The sequence below is a fragment of the Staurois parvus genome, unplaced genomic scaffold, assembly GCF_062004578.1.
Source record: "Staurois parvus isolate SC_StPar_1 unplaced genomic scaffold, SC_StPar_1.0 ptg000099l, whole genome shotgun sequence".
Lineage (NCBI taxonomy): Eukaryota > Metazoa > Chordata > Amphibia > Anura > Ranidae > Staurois > Staurois parvus.
Window position 1 is genome coordinate 5,182,271 of NW_028317895.1, and position 22,018 is coordinate 5,204,288.

A 22,018-nucleotide genomic window follows, 5' to 3' on the forward strand; every position below is an offset into this window, starting at 1 on the left:
CAGATCCCATGTCTTCTACCTTCATGTTGAAGGCTTGTTATTAATTTTTACCAATTTTGAATCATGAACATTTTCAGGGACAGATGCTCTTCACTTTTCTAAAATCAAATAAAAAATATATTGATAAAAAAATAAGACTCTCGCCTTGGTTTTTATAGATGAGCTGTAAGTTGAACTGTAAGATTTGGACCTTTTTATAGCTGTAATGGGACAGCATGGATGAATTTTTGCATGATGGCTTATTAAGGTTGATGCTTAGTTGAGCAATGTTGCTCTTGGAAGGTAGAGATCTGCAACAACCTTGTTTTAAAAAAAAAAAAATGCACTCCAATGATTTACCGACTTTACCTTGCCCTCAGCCCTGTCATATGTACAGAAGATGATCAAGGGGCAAACCTTTGTCTTCTGATCTTCAACAAAAGCAAACAATGAATACGTGTTACATATTGATGGTTAAAAAAATAGAAAAATATTTAAAATGTTAAGGAAAAGGAGTTGTTAATCTTCACTGATCAGGGTTAACAAAGAGTTGAATTGGAATATTTAAAAAAATATTCACTTTCACTTGTGGGATTGCTTTAACTGATATGTGCAGACAAACCGAATATCCTGTAAAAAGAAGTACCCTAAACGTGTTGTAACAACAGTCAAAACATATTTATCGAATAGGCTTTCAAACACGGTTTGCTAGCTGCATTTACACAGAAGCTGCTGGCAGCTGGTCCTGTGATTTTTGCTGACTGCAGCCTATAGAAAGATGGTGTCTAAATGTGGAGGCCATGTATCCTCGCAGTCTTCATAAAAATACATCTTCAAGTATTTTTTCCTTAAAATTATTGCATACCATAAACTTTTGACATTAATGTAAAGGTTTATCATTCCATGTATATGAGGTGCATATTTTACTTACAGGTTAGTCTGGCTTATGCTTATGAGACAAAAGACGCTCTCTGTCTGGTGCTAACACTAATGAATGGAGGTGATTTGAAGTTTCACATTTATCACATGGGCGAGGCTGGATTTGACGAAGACCGAGCAATATTTTATGCTGCAGAAATTTGCTGTGGCCTTCAAGATCTACATCAAGAGAGAATAGTTTACAGGTATGCAGAAATGTGTATCGTGTGTGGTAGATATATGTATTTTATATGTATGTGTGTATATATACTTATGTGTGTAAATGTATACATATGCATGCACAACTTGCAGGCAACTTTTATTCATTGATTTTTGCCAAATCTATGCTATAAAACTGATCCTTGCTAATCTACTACATCCTAATTATTCACTCTGTTTATGCAATGTTCATTATAATTATTCACTCTGTTTATATGCTGTTCATTAACTGCCCGCTGAATGTTACTGAACCAAAAATATTCAGTTTACTACTTAGATATTTGTTCAGGTAAAACAAATGGCTAGTTTTATAACCATGCTGTAAAGATCAGTAAATCTTGGAGGTTTGCCTGTGGCTCAGAGTATGCTGCTGTCATTGAAACCAATGTTCTCTTAGATGTCGCGATCACAACATGCCTTGCAGCCAATGGAAAGTCTGTGGCTGAAGTCGGCATGGTTTGGCCAACCAAATAAAAACGTATCCTCTTGTTTTAGGACTTTTATATGAAACATATTAATTGTTGAATCATGAATCACCTTCTCTATTTGTCCAGTTTATCGTTATCACCAAGAGTGAAAGTAAAGTGAAATCCTACATTGTTGCCAGAACTGAAATAGAGGCGACAACCAGGAATTTTATATTTATTTATTTATTCCAGGTACTTATATAGCGCCGTCTATTTACACAGCGCTTTACATATATATGTATTGTACATTCACATCAGTCCCTAACACTCAATGAGCGTACAATCGAAGGTCCCTAACTTGCATTCATGTATACACATACTAGAGACAATTTTAGACATTTACATCAGTCCCTAACCCTCAAGAAGCGTACAATCTAAGGTCCTTAACTCACATTCATGTATACACATACTAGGGCCAATTTAGACAGGAGCCAATTAACCTACCAGCATGTCTTTGGAGTGTGGGAGGAAAACCGGAGTACTGAGAGGAAACCCACACAGGCACAGAGAGAACATGCAAACTCCAGGCAGGTGGTGCCGTGATTGGGATTCAAACCAACGACCCTAGTACTGCCAGGCGGAAGTGCTAACCATTTAGCCACTGTGCTGCCCTAGGAATGCAGGATTTCCTTTCATTTCCTGTTTTGGCAATGGGACAGCAAGTAAAGGGAAATTTCTCCAATGGGACATAAATGGGCAAAAAAAAAACCTGACGGGTTATAACCCTCCCTTTCTCTATCCAAAATGGGGAAAAAGGTTTTGCCTTTTAGTTCTACTTTAAATTCCATTGACAGCTCAACTTTACCTTTTGACACTTTTGTATGGCATGGCAAGGACAGTGAAAGCACCAACCAATAGTTTAGGATATCTTTTCCTTTTACAGGTACAAGATCTTGAATAACTGTTGGTAGAGCTTTACATTGCTATATCTCCTTGCTCTAACATTGAATGCTGTCATAAAACTCTTTGTTGCCTATTCAAAGTGAACATGTTCTTTGTAGAGGGCTAATTAGCAGCTTCACTTTAATGTTGGCACCCTCAGCTGCCTGTATTTACCGTATTTACTTACAGAAATAACAATCCTCTGGGTGAAACCCCTACTGTCTACATGGCACTAACAGTCCCTAAGATGTAGAAATTATTAAGCATACAATATGTATGTGGGGTTTGCATGTTACTAATGGCAGCTCTAATCATACAAAAAATAGATACAATGCGTCAACCTTTCTTTCAGTAGAGATGTGACTCTACTTCAGCCACTAGACCAGCCTTTCTCAATTAGAGTTCCATGGAACCTTCGGGTTCTTCCAGAGGTTGTTGGGGGCTCCTTGAGCAAACAGCAATTTCTGCCTCTGATAAGTTGCCACTGAAACCATTGATCTTTTTAGCTATCTGTAAGAGGGAGATTATTCCCACTGACCACAAATGTAAGGAGCATTCTTCTTCTTGACCATCACACTAATGAACAGTGAGATGTAGATGAAGTAATTTTTAGCAGGGGTTCTCTGAGACCAGAATGCTATTTCAATGGTTCCTTTTTATTAAAAAGGTTGAGAGGCTGCACTAAACAATATTGTGCATTGAGCAAGTATCTGCAGCACCAATCGGATATATCTCTAGGGATGCTATGATGCTGAAATGCATATAGTTCCCTTACTTGATCTCTATCTCTAGGACTGATATGCCAACAACAAATTACTCTGGTTGTTTGATTTGGCACTAAAGCTCATTTGTATATTGGATAGCAAAGAAAAATAAATTCAGTACTACTGCACATTATGTATGGCATGCAAATGTATATTGTTTTTTGGTTAATCTGCTTTCAAAAGGGTTCTGGTAAGCCCTTAATAAATATAAATATATATATATATACACATATACACTATCTTTTATAGTATGTGATATTTTCATATTCAGATTTTGCTCTGCTGATCATACCTTCTTGTGCAGAAGCTGGGATCATTTGTCACTATGCGGTGGTTTGTTTTCAGTTGGTCAAAGTCTAATTTTTTGTAACGCAAAGGCTAAATATAAGTTGGCGATGGAAAACAAAGTGTGACTTTCAAAATATTTCTCTCTAAATATGGAAATTATTATTTTGACCATTCCTGACACCCCTCTTTGCAGCCCTATCTCTGAAAAATAATGGCAATTGTTTGAAATCTGTACTGAAAAAGTACTGACTGTTTCATAAACTTGTCTCTTAACTTAGTGTTACTAAATCCACAACAGTAAAATCATTCTGTATATGCAGAAAGCATGCTTGTTATAATCACTGTGGAACCTAAGGTGTTAATTCTCTGCATTGTGTAAACACGCTGTTTGATCCTGACTTCTCTGATCCTCCCCTTCTTCCAATGTTCCCCTCTTATCTCCTGATGAGACATCTTGTGTGCAGTCACTCTGCACATGCTCAGTTTGGTGTTTTGCTAGAGAGGTTTTTTTCGTTTTTCTTGGGAGAGTGCATGTGATCAGCACAGGGCCAAACAGCACTGTCCAAATAGAGGTGAGGGGTCCTGCATCCTCCTACAGGAGAATGAAAACTCCTCCTACAAGCTGTAACCAGTGCTCTGCTGGACACTGATAGAAGTCACAAGATTGCTCTAACTACTGATGAGAGAAGGTATTTAGCAGTTTATATTTTGTAAAATAATTGTAAAATAATTGCCATTTCATGTTCTGTGTACTGTGTGGGAGACCAGATATAGTGAATGCAGGGTCCTGGGTTTAGTAACACTTTAATGGCTGTGGAGGCAGCTTAGCTACCACTGTGGATATCCAGAAAACATGAACTGTTGGCAGGACAGGAGGACAGCCTTAGGGAACTTTATAGCAATTGTACTCTAGCTAAGTGCTGGTTGCATATCAGAGGCTACGTGCCCTGATTCTTCGTGTGCTCAGTTTTTAGCCAACATGTATCTCTTGTCTTGTGAGTGCTTTGGCACGCAGTGTCAAAAGTAAAAGTATTGAGCTAGTATGAACTGCACAGTCCTGCACACTGTAATCCATTGCAATTCAGCACACAAGAATTACAATGAAGTTGGGGGGGGGATTGCTGCAATGCAAGATGACGCTTTGAAATGCACCCCGAAGCATGCGTTATGCGCACAATAACACACGCTCTGTGGTGTGCTGAAGTCATTATTTACTGGTGTAGCTCTAGCCTCACTTTCCATGTTGAGAGCCCTTTCATGTATCTGCACAGCTGTGGTTCTGCAAGACTTTAGATTAAAGGATAAGTTCACCTCATATTCAGGGTGTAACATGTAACATGTTTCTGTAACACTGGCCCCTGCACTCCCTGATCCCCTGTTGTAACAGCTAGCAGGGGATCTTCTCCCCCTGCTAGCTATCAGTTTTTTTTTAAAAATGTGCCAGTTCTGGGCTCCACCCACCCATCAACATCAGAGTTTTGTGAATGGGAAGACTACAAGTACCAACAGCCTTTGTGACTATTGGCATGTAGTTCTCAATTAACTACTATGGTGCTGTTGAGCACTATGGTAGTTCATTGATTCTGCTTGTCAGTGCGAAACTGCCTGTCCATACGATGTACAGGCTGACAGCTCACACTGACAGTCTGCAGGAGTCTGAAGCGATCTACCGATCACTGTTGCAATTCTTTCCAGGCTCCTTAAAAATAAATAAAAAATAGTAAATGCACTTTTTTTTTTACCTGCAAAAAAGTTAATTTTATTATTATTATTTTTATATATATATATATATATTACAGTGGGGATCGAAAGTTTGGGCACCCCAGCTAAAAATTTGTATTAATGTGCATAAAGAAGCCAAGGAAAGATGGAAAAATCTCCAAAAGGCATCAAATTACAGATTAGACATTCTTATAATATGACAACAAAAGTTACACTTTCAAAATAATAGAAAACAAAAAAATGGTGTCTGCAAAAGTTTGGGCACCCTGTAGAATTTATAGCATGCCCCCTTTGCAAAGCTGAGACCTGCCAGTGTCATGGATTGTTCTCAATCATCGTCTGGGAAGACCAAGTGATGTCAAGCTCAAAGGTTTTAAATGCCCAGACTCATCTGACCTTGCCCCAACAATCAGCACCATGGGTTCTTCTAAGCAGTTGTCTAGAAAACTGAAACTGAAAATAGTTGACGCTCACAAAGCTGGAGAAGGCTATAAGAAGATAGCAAAGCGTTTTCAGATGTCAATATCCTCTGTTCGGAATGTAATTAAGAAATGGCAGTCATCAGGAACAGTGAAAGTTAAAGCAAGATCTGGAAGACCAAGAAAAATATCGGACAGAACAGCTCGCAGGATTGTGAGAAAAACAATTCAAAACCCACGTTTGACTGCACGATCCCTCCAGAAAGATCTGGCAGACACTGGAGTTGTGGTACACTATTCCACTATAAAGAGATACTTGTACAAATATGGTCTTCATGGAAGAGTCATCAGAAGAAAACCTCTTCTACGTCCTCACCACAAAAATCATCGTTTGAACTTTGCAAATGAACATACAGACAAGTCTGATGCATTTTGGAAATAAGTTCTGTGGACTGATGAGATTAAAATTGAACTTTTTGGCCAGAATGAGCAAAGGTACGTTTGGAGAAGGGGCACAGAATTTAATGAAAAGAACCTCTGTCCAACTGTTAAGCATGGGGTTGGATCAATCGTGCTTTGGGGTTGTGTTGCAGCCAGTGGCACAGGGAACATCTCACGAGTAGAAGGAAAAATGGATTCAATAAAATTTCAGCAAATTTTGGATGGTAACTTGATGCCATCTGTGAAAAAGCTGAAGTTAAAGAGAGGATGGCTTCTACAAATGGATAATGATCCTAAACACACCTCGAAATCCACGGGGGATTACATCAAGAGGCATAAATTGAAGGTTTTGCCATGGTGATAGACAGCCCAGAAATCTCAAAGAACTGGAAGACTTTTGTAAGGAAGAATGGGCAAAGATACCTCAAACAAGAATTGAAAGACTCTTGGCTGGCTACAAAAAGCGTTTACAAGCTGTGATACTTGCCAAAGGGGGCAGTACAAGATATTAACTCTGCAGGGTGCCCAAACTTTTGCAGACGCCATTTTTTTGTTTTCTGTTATTTTAAAAGTGTAAATGATGGAAATAAAATCTAACTTTTGTTGACATATAAGAATGTCTAATCTGTAATTTGATGCCTTTTTGGAGATTTTTCCATCTTGCATTGTCTTTTTTTAATTTATTCATAGGTAAACTGATTATTTGTATTGATCTTTTTAACACATTCTCCTACCTAGAATTCACAAAAATATATGTAAGTGTTCTTGAGGCTCAGTGTTTAGAAGATGAGAATCTTCTCATTGAAAGCAATAATGTTTATAGCTCCTTACTTATATTTTTGGGAAATGTTGGAAAATGATGAAGAGGGAAAAGTATCTGACTGCTTTCAAATAATTTCACTTATTCTATCCATCAATGGGCAGCCTGGTTATACCCAAGTCGATTCATCAATTGTCTTGGGTGCAACCAGCCTGTCCGGTGTTTTTTTATTTCTTTTTTTTTTTTTTTTTTTATACATGCAATTGCTGCTGGTGGCTATAGGAGATAGCAGTAACCATTGTGTGCTGCCAGCTGGGAAGGCTGCTTGTTGGCAGAACACAATAGCTCTGTGGGGGGGATTCCCCCATCAACTCAGACTGTGTTGATGGGGGAATCGAGCAATTTTCTTTTCTTCCACCCATGGTGGAAGGAAAGAAAATCAAATAATCTATGGCTTGCCTATTTTGCTGAAACTTCAATGTGATGTATTTGTATTTATGCACCATTACTGAAAGCTTGATTGGCTTTGTGACTCTGTATATCATAGGATGATCATACTAGCTATAAAGTATATCTGCCTGTGTATGTACAGTATAGTCAAAATAAGCTTGCACAAACTAAAAGGAAATAATTGAAAATATATTAAAATACTGTAAAACATATGAATCATTGTGTTCAGTTTTAATCATTGTGGTATGTAAAGTAACCTTTTTACGACCTGCCCACTTCACCATACTGCAAAAATCATTATCAGTCCTAGCAAGTACCAGTATGGCATAAAAAAGGTCCAAAGCCAAATTTTGACTTGCATATTAAACGGTAGAAACCGAAGAGCTGAAAAATAACAATTTATATATTTATTTATATAAAAATGGCAAATCACGAATACACAACCTAGATTTTTTTTTTTCTCTTTTGATCACTTTGTTTCCATACTCTCAAGAGTTATGGATATCTTATGTTAAGAACGCCTGCTTTAGAGATTTGTCTTGATTAAGTAGAGTAATCACCATTATTTTTTATGTGTATACCTTGAATACCTTTTTTATCTTTCAACAGGGATTTAAAACCAGAAAATATTTTGCTGGATGACCATGGTATGTAATATTCTAAATTATTATCTGTCATTGAGCCTAAAGTCTCGTACATACAATGGGAATGTCAGAGAAAAAATACCGCTTTCGGAGTGATCGTCCGACCGTTGGGTCACAACAGTTAATGCAAAAATATCCGAAGGGACAAACATGACATTTTTTTCTTGTAGGATACCAGAATGAACGATTTTTATTTAATCGGTACAATATTCGGCCGTAAAAAATTAAGTGACCAAGACCGCACATGCTCAGGAATGAAAGAATACATTACAATACCATATACCACTTCTGAAGTTGTGTTCTGTCTTACGACAATTTTTGTAACTTTAGTAACCTCTTCATTTTCAATATGAGACTAGCATGCAAGAAAAAATGGATGATCATTCATCTGTTATTCTCATTGTGTGTACTAGGCTTTATGGTTTAACAGGTCACAATTTATACACATTATCACCTGGTATAGGAAGATGTTGAAAAGGCTTGCTACAGGTGTTGTGATGTATTTCAATGCTGAGATTATTAGAACTTTGTACAAAGAAAAATATGTTTGTGTATGTCCTGATTAAGCAGCATAAAGTATCCTAGGCTGGCCATACACGGGTAATTTATCTTAAGTTTTTTGACGGATATCTAATATCGTTGCATAATAGAACTGATAGTGAGTAACCAAACTATACATGTTCATTTTAATGTGAACATTCAAAGGTTTGCCCTGTAATATTAACAATTGTTTATATAGAAAACATTTCTAAGATAAATATTTTCGCAGCTGAATTATGAAATATTTATACATCCTTGCCAATGGTTTTTTTTTTTTTAATGTAGAATGTAATGGCTGTTCATGTTCACTACATTTTTATATTGTAAAGTGCTGAGCAAACTGTTGGAGCCATATAAATCCTGTATAATAATAATAATTTCATTTCGTTCTACACCAAAAAAAAAAAAAAAAAACTAGACATAACCATTAATTAAACGGCATTCACATCTCAACCTTTCTTATAAGGGATTGTTCAGTAAGTAGTTAATAAGTTCTGTGCTGAAAACATTGTTTGAAAAATGCAAATATAACGCTGCTAGAGAACCACAAACAAGAACAGGAAGTGTGACTGTGTTTTGCATACAATTTGTCAATTACCTGCTTGACGGGTAGACCTACAAATTGATCTTGATTGAAATCGGTAGATTGGACTGAAATAATATGTTGAGGTGCATACTTCTGTTTGAAACCCTGCTTGGTGGTCTTCTAACTTTCTTCCTTCTGCTCTTCCTTCTGCTCTTACGGTCCGTGTCTGTGAAAGCAATGTCAGTACCATCAGAGTAATTAATCAATAAATCAATAAATGTAGCTCTACTCCTATATATTACCATAAAATATTACCATATATTATATATAAAAAATGTGCCCTTATGTGAATATATACCAATAAACATACTATGTGAAATAAATATTCACGACGAGTGCCACAATCAAAAAGTGAAATACCTTAAAACAATATAAATATACCACCATGCAATGTGACACGTAGATACACTACATCAAATAATAGTGTTCTACAGCTAACCTTGAACGTGCAGGGTGAATAATAATCCAGTGAAGAAAGTGATGCATCAATACCACTGCAAACTAAATATAAAATGTATAAAACCATGCATAGGACTAGTGCATTTAAATGTAAAAAAAAAAACGCACTAAAAAATACACTAGTGCCACAATATATAACAGAGGATATATACCATCAATTAGTGTAATATATATGAAAAACTCAATGTGTAATATACATGCATCAAACGGAAAAATTAATATGTGACAAAATGTGCAAATACTGTGCAAACCACACACTGATAGGATCAAACTAAAAAGTCTGATCTGTGCTCCAAAGTCCAATAAGTGGATGATACCACTACTTCCAATTCAACACTCGTGCTGATATAAGTGGGGTAACTGCTGGTAAAGAAAATCCAACCGACAGCTAGATTAGCCTCTCACCTCAAGACTTCGACCCGTAAGGGTCAAAGCATATTGTGGGCTCACACCCCCAGATCTTTCTAGCATACAGCCTCTCTACTGGTCTGCTCTCCCCGCACACAGATCTCTCTCTCTCAGGGGGTCAGCACTCAGGTAGTGGCTCCTCTCCAAATAGGTTGTGTTTTTGTTTGAGATACTGGCACCCATACCCTACCATAGTGCAATATGTTTTATTCATCAAAAAGATCCAAATACAATAAAAATGCACTCACATAAATCTTCTGTATCTGACAGCTTCAAAACCACATGCTTTTGGGTGTATTCTGCATGGCTATAGGAAAAGGTGTGCCAAGATGGCATCCACGCCGGAAGTACGTCATTACATCAGGCTGACGCGTTGTGTCACAATACCATGTGACTTCCTCAGGGCTCAAGTAGGGACCACTACTTGTTAGTACCATCAGAGTGTTCCAGCATTTTGTCAGGTGTAGGAGCAATGGGGAAACTCAGTGGTAGATTCTCATTGCTCTGTAGGTAAAGGTGCTCCCCAAACACCCACTGCTCAGGACTAAATCAAAGCCTATAGGCTGCTATTGCAGACTTTCTTGTGTGACTGCTAGTTGACTGGTTCTTGTGCCAGTGAAGTAGCTTTACTCTTTTCAGACCCAGTATACGTATGCAGTACATGAGGTCAAAAATCCTGATCTACATACTTGTGTTTGGTGTGTGATTTCAAACGTTTTGAAGCTATGAGATTGGCATGACAGTCAGGCTTTAGGAAAACGATTTGGATGGAATTGATCTTTTAACAAATTGTAGTCAATAATAAACTTGCGGCGTGTTAGGCCTTGTATCTGTTAGGTACCTGCAGACATTTTCAATTAAGTATTCTCACAGGTTGAAAACCTCATCCAGTTGCTATTTCCCTGGAGGGGGTACTGCTGGAATTGTGTCCATGGACTTTATGATCAGCCTAGCATCTATGCTTATGACAGCACCAGTGGTCAGACATGTTTAAGAGAGGTTGCATCATGTCTGCACAGCCAACCGCTCTTATATCTTAATGGTCACCTTAAATGCAACTAGTACATTTATGGATGTTTAACTTTTATAGTATTATAAATTGTTTCACCCATTATTGTAGGTTGTGACTTTTTATTTTTTTACATACTGTGCATAGTTTTGCCTCAAGTCACAAAACAATTCATAACATTTTCTTAACTTCCTGCAAAGACTATTTTTATACATAAGGTCAATGATGTAGTGCAAGCATATTTTTAAACTTGAGTGGGTGTCTGCTAAATGCATGTCTACCTGCCTGGCTTTTCATACTGTTATTATTCCCTTAGGACACATCCGGATCTCAGATCTCGGGTTGGCTGTGCACATCCCAGAAGGTCAAACTATTAAAGGCAGAGTAGGCACTGTAGGATACATGGGTGAGTAAAGGTATGAAGGTGACCAGGAAAAGCACTGGCTAAGATGGCGTTATAACAATGCTTTGTCTCTTAGCTCCTGAGGTGGTGAAGAATGAACGGTACACATTCAGCCCTGACTGGTGGGCGCTTGGCTGTCTGCTGTATGAGATGATAGCAGGTCAGTCCCCTTTCCAGCAGAGGAAGAGGAAGATCAAACGTGAGGAAGTAGAGCGGTTAGTAAAGGAAGGCCAAGAAGAATATTCATCCAAATTTTCGCCAGAGGCTAACGCTGTCTGTACTATGGTGAGTAAAATCACATTCTGTTTTGGCCTTTACATGATGGAGAAATGGCAGAACCTACAGTCACTGATCGCAAATTCTAATTGGTGTTGGGAATGACAAAAATTGATGCATATGTTATATTTTTAAAGCAGTAGGCTCAATGCACAAAGCTTTAGCACAAGGATAAGGATCTTTATTTTAGTCACTGACTATAACTTTCAAATCTCATTGGACTGTGAACTCACTGTCAATTTTAAAATAAAGATCCCCATCCTAGTGTGTTAGCTGTGTAAATAGACCCTCATACATTTGAACTACATAACAAATATGATGCAATTTCTTGCAAAAACCATGCAAAGTGTAATGCGAACATTTTTTATGTGTGCCTGTTAGAAATGGACACATTAGAATTTTTCATATCCTTCTTGCACAGTATTGAGCTAATGTGAATCTAGGCAAGAGACCCATTTGTTCCTTTTCAAGCAGCAGCAAGGTGCTGAAGTCTTTCTAGCATGCTAACCATTCTTGACAAAAACAAGTTCTTTATGGCAACCAATCCTTTGTTGGCTTTCATTTTCTAAGCAGCATTATAAAATGTTTACTGGAATCTGACTTTTGGCTATGGGTGATATTACCACTTGTTTAGCCAACTATGACACATGTAGTAGTTGGTGTCTATCTTGAGAAAGGTTCTCATAACCTTCATATCTAACTTGCGATGTATGGAGGATGTAGGTGTGGTGAATGTCTGCAACATTCACTGGCAGGAAGCTCCGGCTTACATGGGTATTTATTTGGTTTTTCTTCTGCTTACCACAGAAATAGGAAGACAATTAGATTTTGTAACCCATGACCTGATCTAGATTTCTGTCATCAGTTGTAGAAGGTGCACCACTTCCTCTCTTCTTCTTTTTTTTACACTTTTATATTTATAGCCTGCTGTGAAACCATTGATGTAGGTCATTCATTGTAAATTGGCAGTTCGTCATGCATGTTTTTCAGAGGAAATGGTCTGATGGCAGAGCTTTTTATGAAGTCATGTTTTTTTTTTAAAACTGTTCTCTGCATAAAAATATATTCTTGAATTCTTGAACATTAAAATATGGTAATTAGCTATAAAAAGGTAAAACTTGTGCTTACTAGAACAGCTAGCTATGTCTGCAATTGTGAAAGTGAGATTGTTTTGCAGAACAGGGTAGGGCACTTCTGATTGATAGTATGAGGAGGGGAACTCTGGAAGGTGAGTAAAGTGTGTCAAGTACCGTTTATTCACTTCGGTAGAAAGGGTGAAATATTACCTTAAAGGCTAAATTCGATCAGCATGCTAGTTGATTGATAAAAACTGATCCATGTATGGCCAGCCTGATATCTAAAGCAACACTAGCAAGACTAGATTTTTCTTTTAAATCTGAATTCCTGACTGATATGATAGATCATCTACACTAAATTGCCAAAAGTATTGGGACGCCAGCCTTTACACGCACGGTCTTAGTCGGTAGGGTTCAAAATTGAGTTGGCCCACCCTTTGCAGCTATAACAGCTTAAACTATTCTGGGAAGGCTGTCCACAAGGTTTAGGAGTGTGTTTATTGGAATGTTTGACCATTCTTCCACTCTAATTCATCCCAAAGGTGTTCTGTTGGGTTGAGGTCAAGACTCTGTGCAGGCTAGTCAAGTTCCTCCAACCCAAACTCGCTCATCCATGTCTTTATAGACCTTGCTTTTGCACACTGGTACGCAGTCATGTTGGAACCGGAAGAGGGAATCTCTAGATTGAAGACTGTGCAAGAGTTTTTACTCAGGAGCGACTGCATTTATATATTATATAATAAAAAAAAATATATATATATATATATATATATATATAAGGAAAAACGTAAGTATTTGATCCCCTGCTGATTTTGAATGTTTGCCCACTCACAAAGAAATGATCACTCTAAAAATCAGATGGTAGGTGTATTGTAACACTGAGAGACAGAATGGCAACAAAAAATTCAAAAGAACTGTATGTCTAACAAATTATGTACTGATTTGCATATTCATGAGGGAAATAAGCATTTGATCCCCTATCATTCAGCAGGATTTCTGGCTAGCAGATGTCTTTCATACAGGTAACAAGTTGAGATTAGAAGCAGTCTCTTAAAGGGAGTGCTGCTAATCTCATTTTGTTACCTGTATAAAAGACACCTGTCCACAGGAGCAATCAAACAATCAGATTCCAAACTTTCCACCATGGCAAAGACCAAAGAGCTGTCCAAGGAGGTCAGGGACAAGATTGTAGACCTACACAAGGCTGGACTGGGCTACCAAACTATCGCCAAGCATGTTGGTGAGAAGGTGACAACAGTTGGTGCATGCCTTTGCAACTGGAAGAAACACAAAACAACTGTCAGTCTCCCTAGGTCTGGTGCACCATGCAAGATCTCGCCTCATGGAGTGTCAATGATCATGAGAACAGTGAGAAATCACCCCAGAACTACACGTGAGGATCTTGTCAATGATCTCCAGGCAGCTGGGACCTCAGTCACCAGGAAAACAATTGGTAACACACTACGTCGACAAAGGATTGAGATCCTGCAGTGCCCACAAGGTCCCTCTGCTCAAGAAAGCACATGCCCAGGCCTGTCTGAAATTTGCCACTGAACATCTGAATGATGCAGAAGAGGACTGGTTGAAAGTGTTGTGGTCAGATGAGGCCAAAATCGAGCTCTTTGGCATCAACTCAACTCGCCACGTTTGGAGGAAGAGGAATGCTGCCTATAACCCCAAGAACGCCATCCCAACTGTCAAACATGGTGGTGGAAACATTCTGCTTTGGGGATGTTTTTCTGCTAAGGGGACAGGACAACTGCATCGCATCAAAGGGACGATGGATGGGGCAATGTACTGTCAAATCTTAGGTGAGAACCTTCTTCCCTCAGCCAGGGCATTGAAAATGGGTCGTGGATGGGTGTTCCAGCATGACAATGACCCAAAACACACGGCCAAGGCAACAAGGGAGTGGCTCAAGAAGTAGCACATTAAGGTCGTGGAGTGGCCTACCCAGTCTCCAGACCTTAATCTGATTGAAAATCTGTGGAGGGAGCTGAAAGTTCGAGTTGCCAAACGTCAGCCACCAAACCTTAATGACTTGGAAAGGATCTGCCAAGAGGAATGGGCCAAAATCCCTCCTGAGATGTGTGCAAATCTGGTGGCCAACTAAAGGAAACTCCTGACCTGTGATTGCCAACAAGGAATTTGCCACCAAATACTAATGTTTTGTGAAGGGGATCAAATACTTATTTCCCTCATGAACATGCAAATCAGTGCATAATTTGTTAGACATGCATTTCTTATGAATTTTTTGTTGCTATTCTGTCTCTCAGTGTTACAATACACCTACCATTCGACTTTTAGACTGATCATTCCTTTGTGAGTGGGCAAACATTCAAAATCAGCAGGGGATCAAATACTTATTTCCTTCACTGTGTGTGTGTGTGTATGTATGTATGTATGTATGTATGTATATGTGTGTGTGTGTATACATACATACATACATACATACATACATACATACATACATTTATTTATTTTTTTTGGGGGGGGGGGAGTTTCAGTGAGACAGGACAGACACAATATTAATGTTTTTGTACACCGATAAAGTAATTTATCAGTTACCTCCATTCACCAGATAGTTACCTCTGTTACGTGTAGGAGAAGATTTGGGGTGAAAAGGTTAAATGTTTATGTTGAATGTGTGGCTGCTGCAATGTATACAGTGCTCAGGAACTAATGAATGATTCATTAATTCATTCCTTCCTGTCTCCTCCCCTTCTTCCATTGTAAAAGGAGGGAGGGGCTCTTAGATGTAAACACACATGGTTTACATCATATTATCACCATGATTGGTCTCTATGACCAAGCTGCTTGTTTCACCAAGATTAATGGGCAGAATGGCCTCCCAATGGTGCTTTTATCCACCTCCATTTCTAAACTCATTAAAGAACCGTCCCCCATACAATGGTACAGATGCAGTTAAATAATTTCCTGCTCACCAAAAAAAGTGAACATATGGTAGGTCTTTACATACTGGAGCTTTTTGAATAGTGGAAGGATAAGTATACATCCCTTGTTATTTGCTACAGCACACATCCTCATTAAAGCTAAACTCCAGGCAAACTGTTACATTTACAGTTAAGACCATTCAGATATGTGTATTTTACCTGCCAGAGGATTTATTAAGTCTCACCAGCTATATACATGATTCATATACCTCTGCCAGACAACACAGCCTGGAGGGTGACATCACTTTGTCTGGTAGGCAAAGACACTTTAGAGGGATTCACAGCTGTACTAAATTGGATATATCTGCTCAGAGTTCAGCTTCAAATGATCTTTAAAGCCCTCTAAAAAAAATCTTTGCATTCTGTAACATTTTTCCCATGCCTTGCTGTCAGAAGAACAGTAACATTATGTATTTTGGAGTTTACTTTGGCTTACTGTCAGCAATATGTAGTGATTCTGTGTTATGTGACTGCAGATGCAGACAGTATTTTTTTCCTCACAGAAGTATATGCTTTGATTGGCACATAAGCATAGCAGTGATAAATACGTGTACTGTACAAATGAAGCCTCCCACGCACCCATAATTTTTGTTTCTGTATGAATAGGTGTCATGTTGGTGTTCAGTTCTCAATTTTTTTTTTTTTTTTTTCCCTTACACAGCTTCTATGTAAAGACCCTGATCAGCGATTAGGGTGTCGCGGTGGAGGAGCACAGGAAGTAAAAGAACACCCATTGTTCAGGCATATAAATTTTAAAAGACTTGAAGCTGGAATGCTAGAACCCCCATTTAAACCAGATGTAAGAATAACGTTTTATTTTCTGCACTTAAAGAAAGAGAAGTCAATGATGTGAGCAAGGGAGGGTGACATTTCCAAGCTTACTTGAGATTTCTGCTGGTCATGGGATGATCAATAATAGACTTTTCATGATGCTATGTGATACGCTTTTATGTAACCTCATTATCCTGCTGTTTCAGCCTCAAGCAATTTACTGCAAGGATGTCCTGGACATAGAACAGTTTTCAACAGTAAAAGGAGTGGAGCTAGAGCAAACCGACAGCGACTTTTACAGAAAGTTTGCTACTGGTTGTGTGTCTATACCGTGGCAAAATGAGGTAGGTCTAGGTCAATCGTGATGGAAGGATTGCCATAAGGCTACCAGTCCAGAGACTAAATTCCCTTTTCCAGCTTTAGGGAAAAGAAAAGGGTATATTCAGAGTTTGTTAATATTGTAGTGGTGATGTAAATGTAATTTGTGTACAACTTTCACATTATACACTTGTCATTTTGTATTTTTATAATCGTATTAAACGTCAAGATTTGTAGATTAGCCTTTAAAGGTTTGTAATAAGCATACACATTGAATTAATTAAGGCTGTACTAACAACTTCATAGGAATATTTACATCAAGTTGATTTTACATTTTAAAATGGCGCTTCGGGCTCCCCCACAACAATTAAAAGTCAGCAGCTACAAATACTGCAGCTGCTGACTTTTAATATAAGGCACATAATTTTCCAGGGATCTAGCGATGTCCTCACCCAAGCCAATTCTTCAATCGGCTTTGGGTGCAGGTGCTGGAATTTTAAGTAAGGGAAATCGTCAACCTTCACAGCCAGATGCCTACTGTGCATGCACGAAGCACGTTGTGAATGGTCCTGCTGTCTTCTGGGACTTGTGATGTGTCCCAGAAGACTGCGGGGGAAGGAGGGGGCAGCCGAACTTACAGCTGAGATCACTGCGGCACATCTGGCCAGGAGTGGGAGTGGGTACTTGTCAAAACCAGGTACCCACTCCCCCTTCCCCCACAAAAAGTGCCAAATGTGGCAGTGGAGGGGGGGAGAAAACAAACAAGTGGAACTTCCCCTTCAGGGTGAAGTTGCACTTTAGGCTGGCCATAAATGGAAATTTAACCAGCTCAGCAGGTTTTGGCCGAATTTTAATCCATTTCTGGCAGATCATGCCCCAGAGAAATCGATCTATTGATAGTTTTTTTAATTTTGGATAGAGTAAAGGAGGGTTATAACCCCTGCTAGATTTTTTTTTTTTTTTGCCATCAGTGTCCCATTGGATATGAGACAGGAAGTGAAGGGAAATCTCTGCAAACAGGAAGTGAAAGGAAATTCCTGCAAATTAAGGGAATTTGGGAATTCCTTGGGGACCCCCAGGTCACCAGAACTAGTGTCCCATTGCAAGATCTTCCCCTCTTTTACTTTTCTGGGGACAACCCAAAAATTTGGGACTTTCTTTTACTTTCACTTTCAATGGTAAAACGGACAAATCGAGAGGGGGAATCTTCTTAACAGGGGCACAGACAGCAATAAAAGCTTACAGGTGTTCTAAATACTCTCCACTGTGCAAAAGTTTTAAAAAAAGTTTTGCCTTACGTTTTAATTGAAAGGTTATAACATATTACTGGAAATCTGCTCCAGATGGTCTAAATATGACCAAAGCAGGGAAAGAATGGAGAAAAAAGATAGTCAGAATAGTGATAAGGAAAAGTATTTGTTGTATGATAGAAACCGTCAGTCATGTAGAGAAGAATAGGGGGTAGTGCAGCAATGGGCAAACTACGGCCCGGCGGACCTTTTAATCCGGCCCGCGGAGCGTGATACTGTCAGGATGGCTGTCAGGATGTGTGTAGGCGGGGCAGCGTGACGAACATGAGGGGAGCTAGGCTCCTCTCACAGTCCGCCCTGAAGACCGGAACGGCGCGGGAACACGGCGAGAGGAACGCGCGGAGCAAAGGTAAGTAAATTGAATTACTATAGGGGGGATGAATTACTATATGGGGGATGAATTACTATATGGGGGATGAATTACTATAGGGGGGATGAATTACTATAGGGGGGATGAATTACTATAGGGGGGATGAATTACTATGGGGGATGAATTACTATATGGGGGATTAATTACTATGCTTACTATGGTGGAATATTACTATACTTACTATGGATGACACATACACATCATTCATCTACTCTTGGTCCGGCCCCCGGGTCCAATATATGAACCCATTGCGGCCCTCAAGTCAAAAAGTTTGCCCACCCCTGGGGTAGTGGCTGCATTTTGACAGCTGCTTCTGATGTGTAATACAAAGAAATTAGAGGATGTCATTTTTATAACCAGTAGTAGCAGCAGGGGCACTTTTTGCCACAAACCGCTCTAATCATTACCATGTCCTCGGTACACTAATATGCAATTTGCTTACTTTATCAGTTGCCCATTTCATTGCCCATCTTTCTCCATCCTTCCATCTGCAGGACAGAGAGAGGAGGGCAAAAAAAGGCAGCTGAAAAAGCAAGGTTTCTTTTCCAAACTCAGCACTGAATGTTAATATACTGAGGACACTAATGCATAGGTAGGTTTGTAGCAAAAGTCAGTAAAGGTATACTAAGGCTACATGTACATGAGCCTACACTGACCACCATCCGCGGGAAAATGCAAAACGCAGTACCGTGATTTTGACGCGTTTTGAGGTTTCCCGTGGTCAGCGGTCAAAACGTTCCTATCCTGAACGCGATTCTTCCGCATTCAGGAGAGGAAGGTTTAACCTCACCTAAACATGGCAGCTCCTGAACTCTGCTAAAAGCCTATGCAGACCGCATGCATTTATGTATACGTGTTTTTGATGCATTCCGGTTAATTTTTTCCCCTCTCTCTTCAACTTAAATAAGGTGCGTTCTGGTGCCTTTTTGATGTGTTTTACTGCATTCCAGTACAGTTCAGTGCAAAAAAAATGCAGCATGTTCTACTTTTTTGTTATTGGAACGCACTGGTGTGAACTATGCTTTTGGAAACCATGTATTAGTATTATTATACAGGATTTATATAGTGCCAACAGTTTACGCAGCGTTTTACAAAATGAAGGTAGACATTACAGTTACAATACAATTTGGTACAAGAGGAAACAGAGGGCCCTGCTCCTTAGAGCTTACAATCTACTATCAATGCATTTTTGATCACAGATTCAGATAATCACTTTCAATTTATCACTGTCACTGAAAATAGGAAAGATTTAATAATAAAAATGTGTTTATACACTAGACAGAAACTTGAATCTACCAGCTGCATGTGTTCTCTTTTAGATGATAGAGACCGACTGCTTCAAAGAACTAAGTGAAGTGCCCATGGATGGACCTATACCACCTGACCTGGACTGGAGAGGTCTACCTTCCCCAGAACCCAAGAAAGGACTGCTGCAGAGACTGTTCAGCAGACAGGTGATGGGAGAGTGAATGTTCGAATTTATACTGGTGTGAATGCAACTGATGCAAGTGTTTGGTTCTTTAGGAAAATGGATATTTTTTTCAGTTTTTAATCTGTTACCCAGTACTTTTATTATCATAGCAACAGCCTCTTATTTACAGAACTGGATAAATTCCAGGATCTAGGAAGACAATGTTTCTGAATTTGTACAGCTGGTGCCAGAGATGTTTCAAGTATTTTATTGTAGTATTATACAATTGCATACAACTGTTATATTATAACAGTTATTATGGTTGTCTTTACTACAACCCCAATTCCAAAAAGTTGGGACACTGTGTAAAATCTACATAAAAAAACAATGCAGTGATTTGCAGATTTCATAAATACCTATTTTATTCACAAGAGAAAATAGAATCCATATCAAATGTATAAGATGAAAAAATTACCCTTTTTATAAAAAAATAAATAAGGTAATTTTGAAATTGATGGTAGCAACACATCCCAAACAAGTCAGGACAGGGTAAAGCTGGCATAGTAAGTGATACTAACAAGGAAATGCTGGAAGAACATTTTGCCACTAACTGGGTTAATTGGCAACAGGTGAGTAACATGATTGGGTGTAAAAAGAGTATCTTTGAGAGTCAGTGTCTCAGGAGTAAAGATGGGAAGAGGTTTACCAGTCTGTGAAAAGCTGCTTCTAAAAAATCGTCACTGGTCTCCTGTGCGTGGGGGTGCCATTAGGAATAATGGTGCCCCCACGCATCTCCTAAGCAGCTGCATGCTTTTCTTTGGGTGTGTGAAGGTGTGTGATTTTACATGCCTTCCCTTAACCGCTCAGATGTGAACCTAATCTAACTGCTTATAAAGTATTACTGGAGTTTGGCTTCACTTTGTTAGTGTATTTTAATCTGCTAGTACATCTAACACTTCCCTCCCTCCAAACTGACAATGCTGCTATCCAAAGATGCCCCTGTGCTCCTTCATCCAAAGTGGGGGGCATTCAAACGCAGGAGAACTGTTACTGGCCAGATTACCAAGTTAAAACGGGGAAAAGCCCTGAAAATAGAATGTGGCCTCCACATATAATGATTGGTAAGCTGCAATATATTACAGTTTTGGGTTTAATATCGCTTTAGATTTCCACAGGTGTTGGGTACTGTATATCATATGTACACAGTAATACTTCTCATTGTGACAAAAATATCTGTTAGTAAATGTATAAAAGTGGATACAATGTAAAAAAGTGGATACATAGAACACTAGATAACATGCATTACTAACGCCAAAGTCATGAGGGGAGAACCAAAAAAAAAAGTGATGGCTTTTCAAGCTGTTATCACCTCACCTTTATGTACTGATATGGAATTGTAACTTTGAGATGTATGACTAATAGCTCGTATGCTATATATATATATATATATATATATATATATATATATATATATATATATATATATACATACACACACACACAAACCTAAACCTAGTACTTATGGAAACTGTTAAGCTGGTGAGTTCTTTTACATAAAGAATTATTGCTGCATTATTTTTGTGATGTGCTCAAAGTGTTATTAAACCCAGAAATAAAAATTGTAATATATACTGCAGTTTACCACTCCTTAAATGTGGTGGCTGCATTATATTTCTTCTTTTTTTTTTTTTTTTTTTTTTTTTAATTTTTACCTGGGGATCTAGCCAGTAACACACTTCCTGAGCCTTTTCCCATCTGAATGCAAATCGTGTTCCTGTGCAACTCGGTACAGTGCAATTTTCAGCTGATTCATTTGAATAGGCTGAAATCGCACTGGATTGCACCAAAAAGTGCATGCACTACTTTTCAAAAGTGCACTGCACCAGCACTGAGGTACCATGCCATTTGGTGCAGGGGTGTCATTAGAATTTTATATTAACACCTGCAGCACATCACACATCCAGTGTGTTTTGAATGCAGTGGGGGAAACATGCACAACTAGCCCTTAAGGTGTCTCTGCTTTGGATGGAAGACCCCTGTAGACAGCCGTATTGTCAGTTTGGGGAAAGGGTAGTGTTCTAATAGCAGATTTAGATTGATTTGACTTACAAATTGAGGCTGAACTCTAGCTAACACTTTTTAAGTGGTTACAGTTAGGGTTGCACTAATACCCG

The 22,018-nt window shown here is 38.8% G+C and overlaps 1 protein-coding gene across 1 annotated transcript in view; it reads left to right on the forward strand.

The window, feature by feature from the left end:
- Positions 1-22,018, forward strand: part of GRK6 (G protein-coupled receptor kinase 6) — a 94,686-nt gene that overhangs the window by 63,569 nt on the left and 9,099 nt on the right. The window contains exons 9-15 of the mRNA XM_089671127.1: positions 913-1,103; positions 7,919-7,956; positions 11,272-11,361; positions 11,435-11,643; positions 16,326-16,463; positions 16,642-16,779; positions 19,753-19,887. Coding sequence (XP_089527253.1) covers positions 913-1,103; positions 7,919-7,956; positions 11,272-11,361; positions 11,435-11,643; positions 16,326-16,463; positions 16,642-16,779; positions 19,753-19,887 — 939 coding nt within the window. The remainder of the gene's footprint in view (positions 1-912; positions 1,104-7,918; positions 7,957-11,271; positions 11,362-11,434; positions 11,644-16,325; positions 16,464-16,641; positions 16,780-19,752; positions 19,888-22,018) is intronic.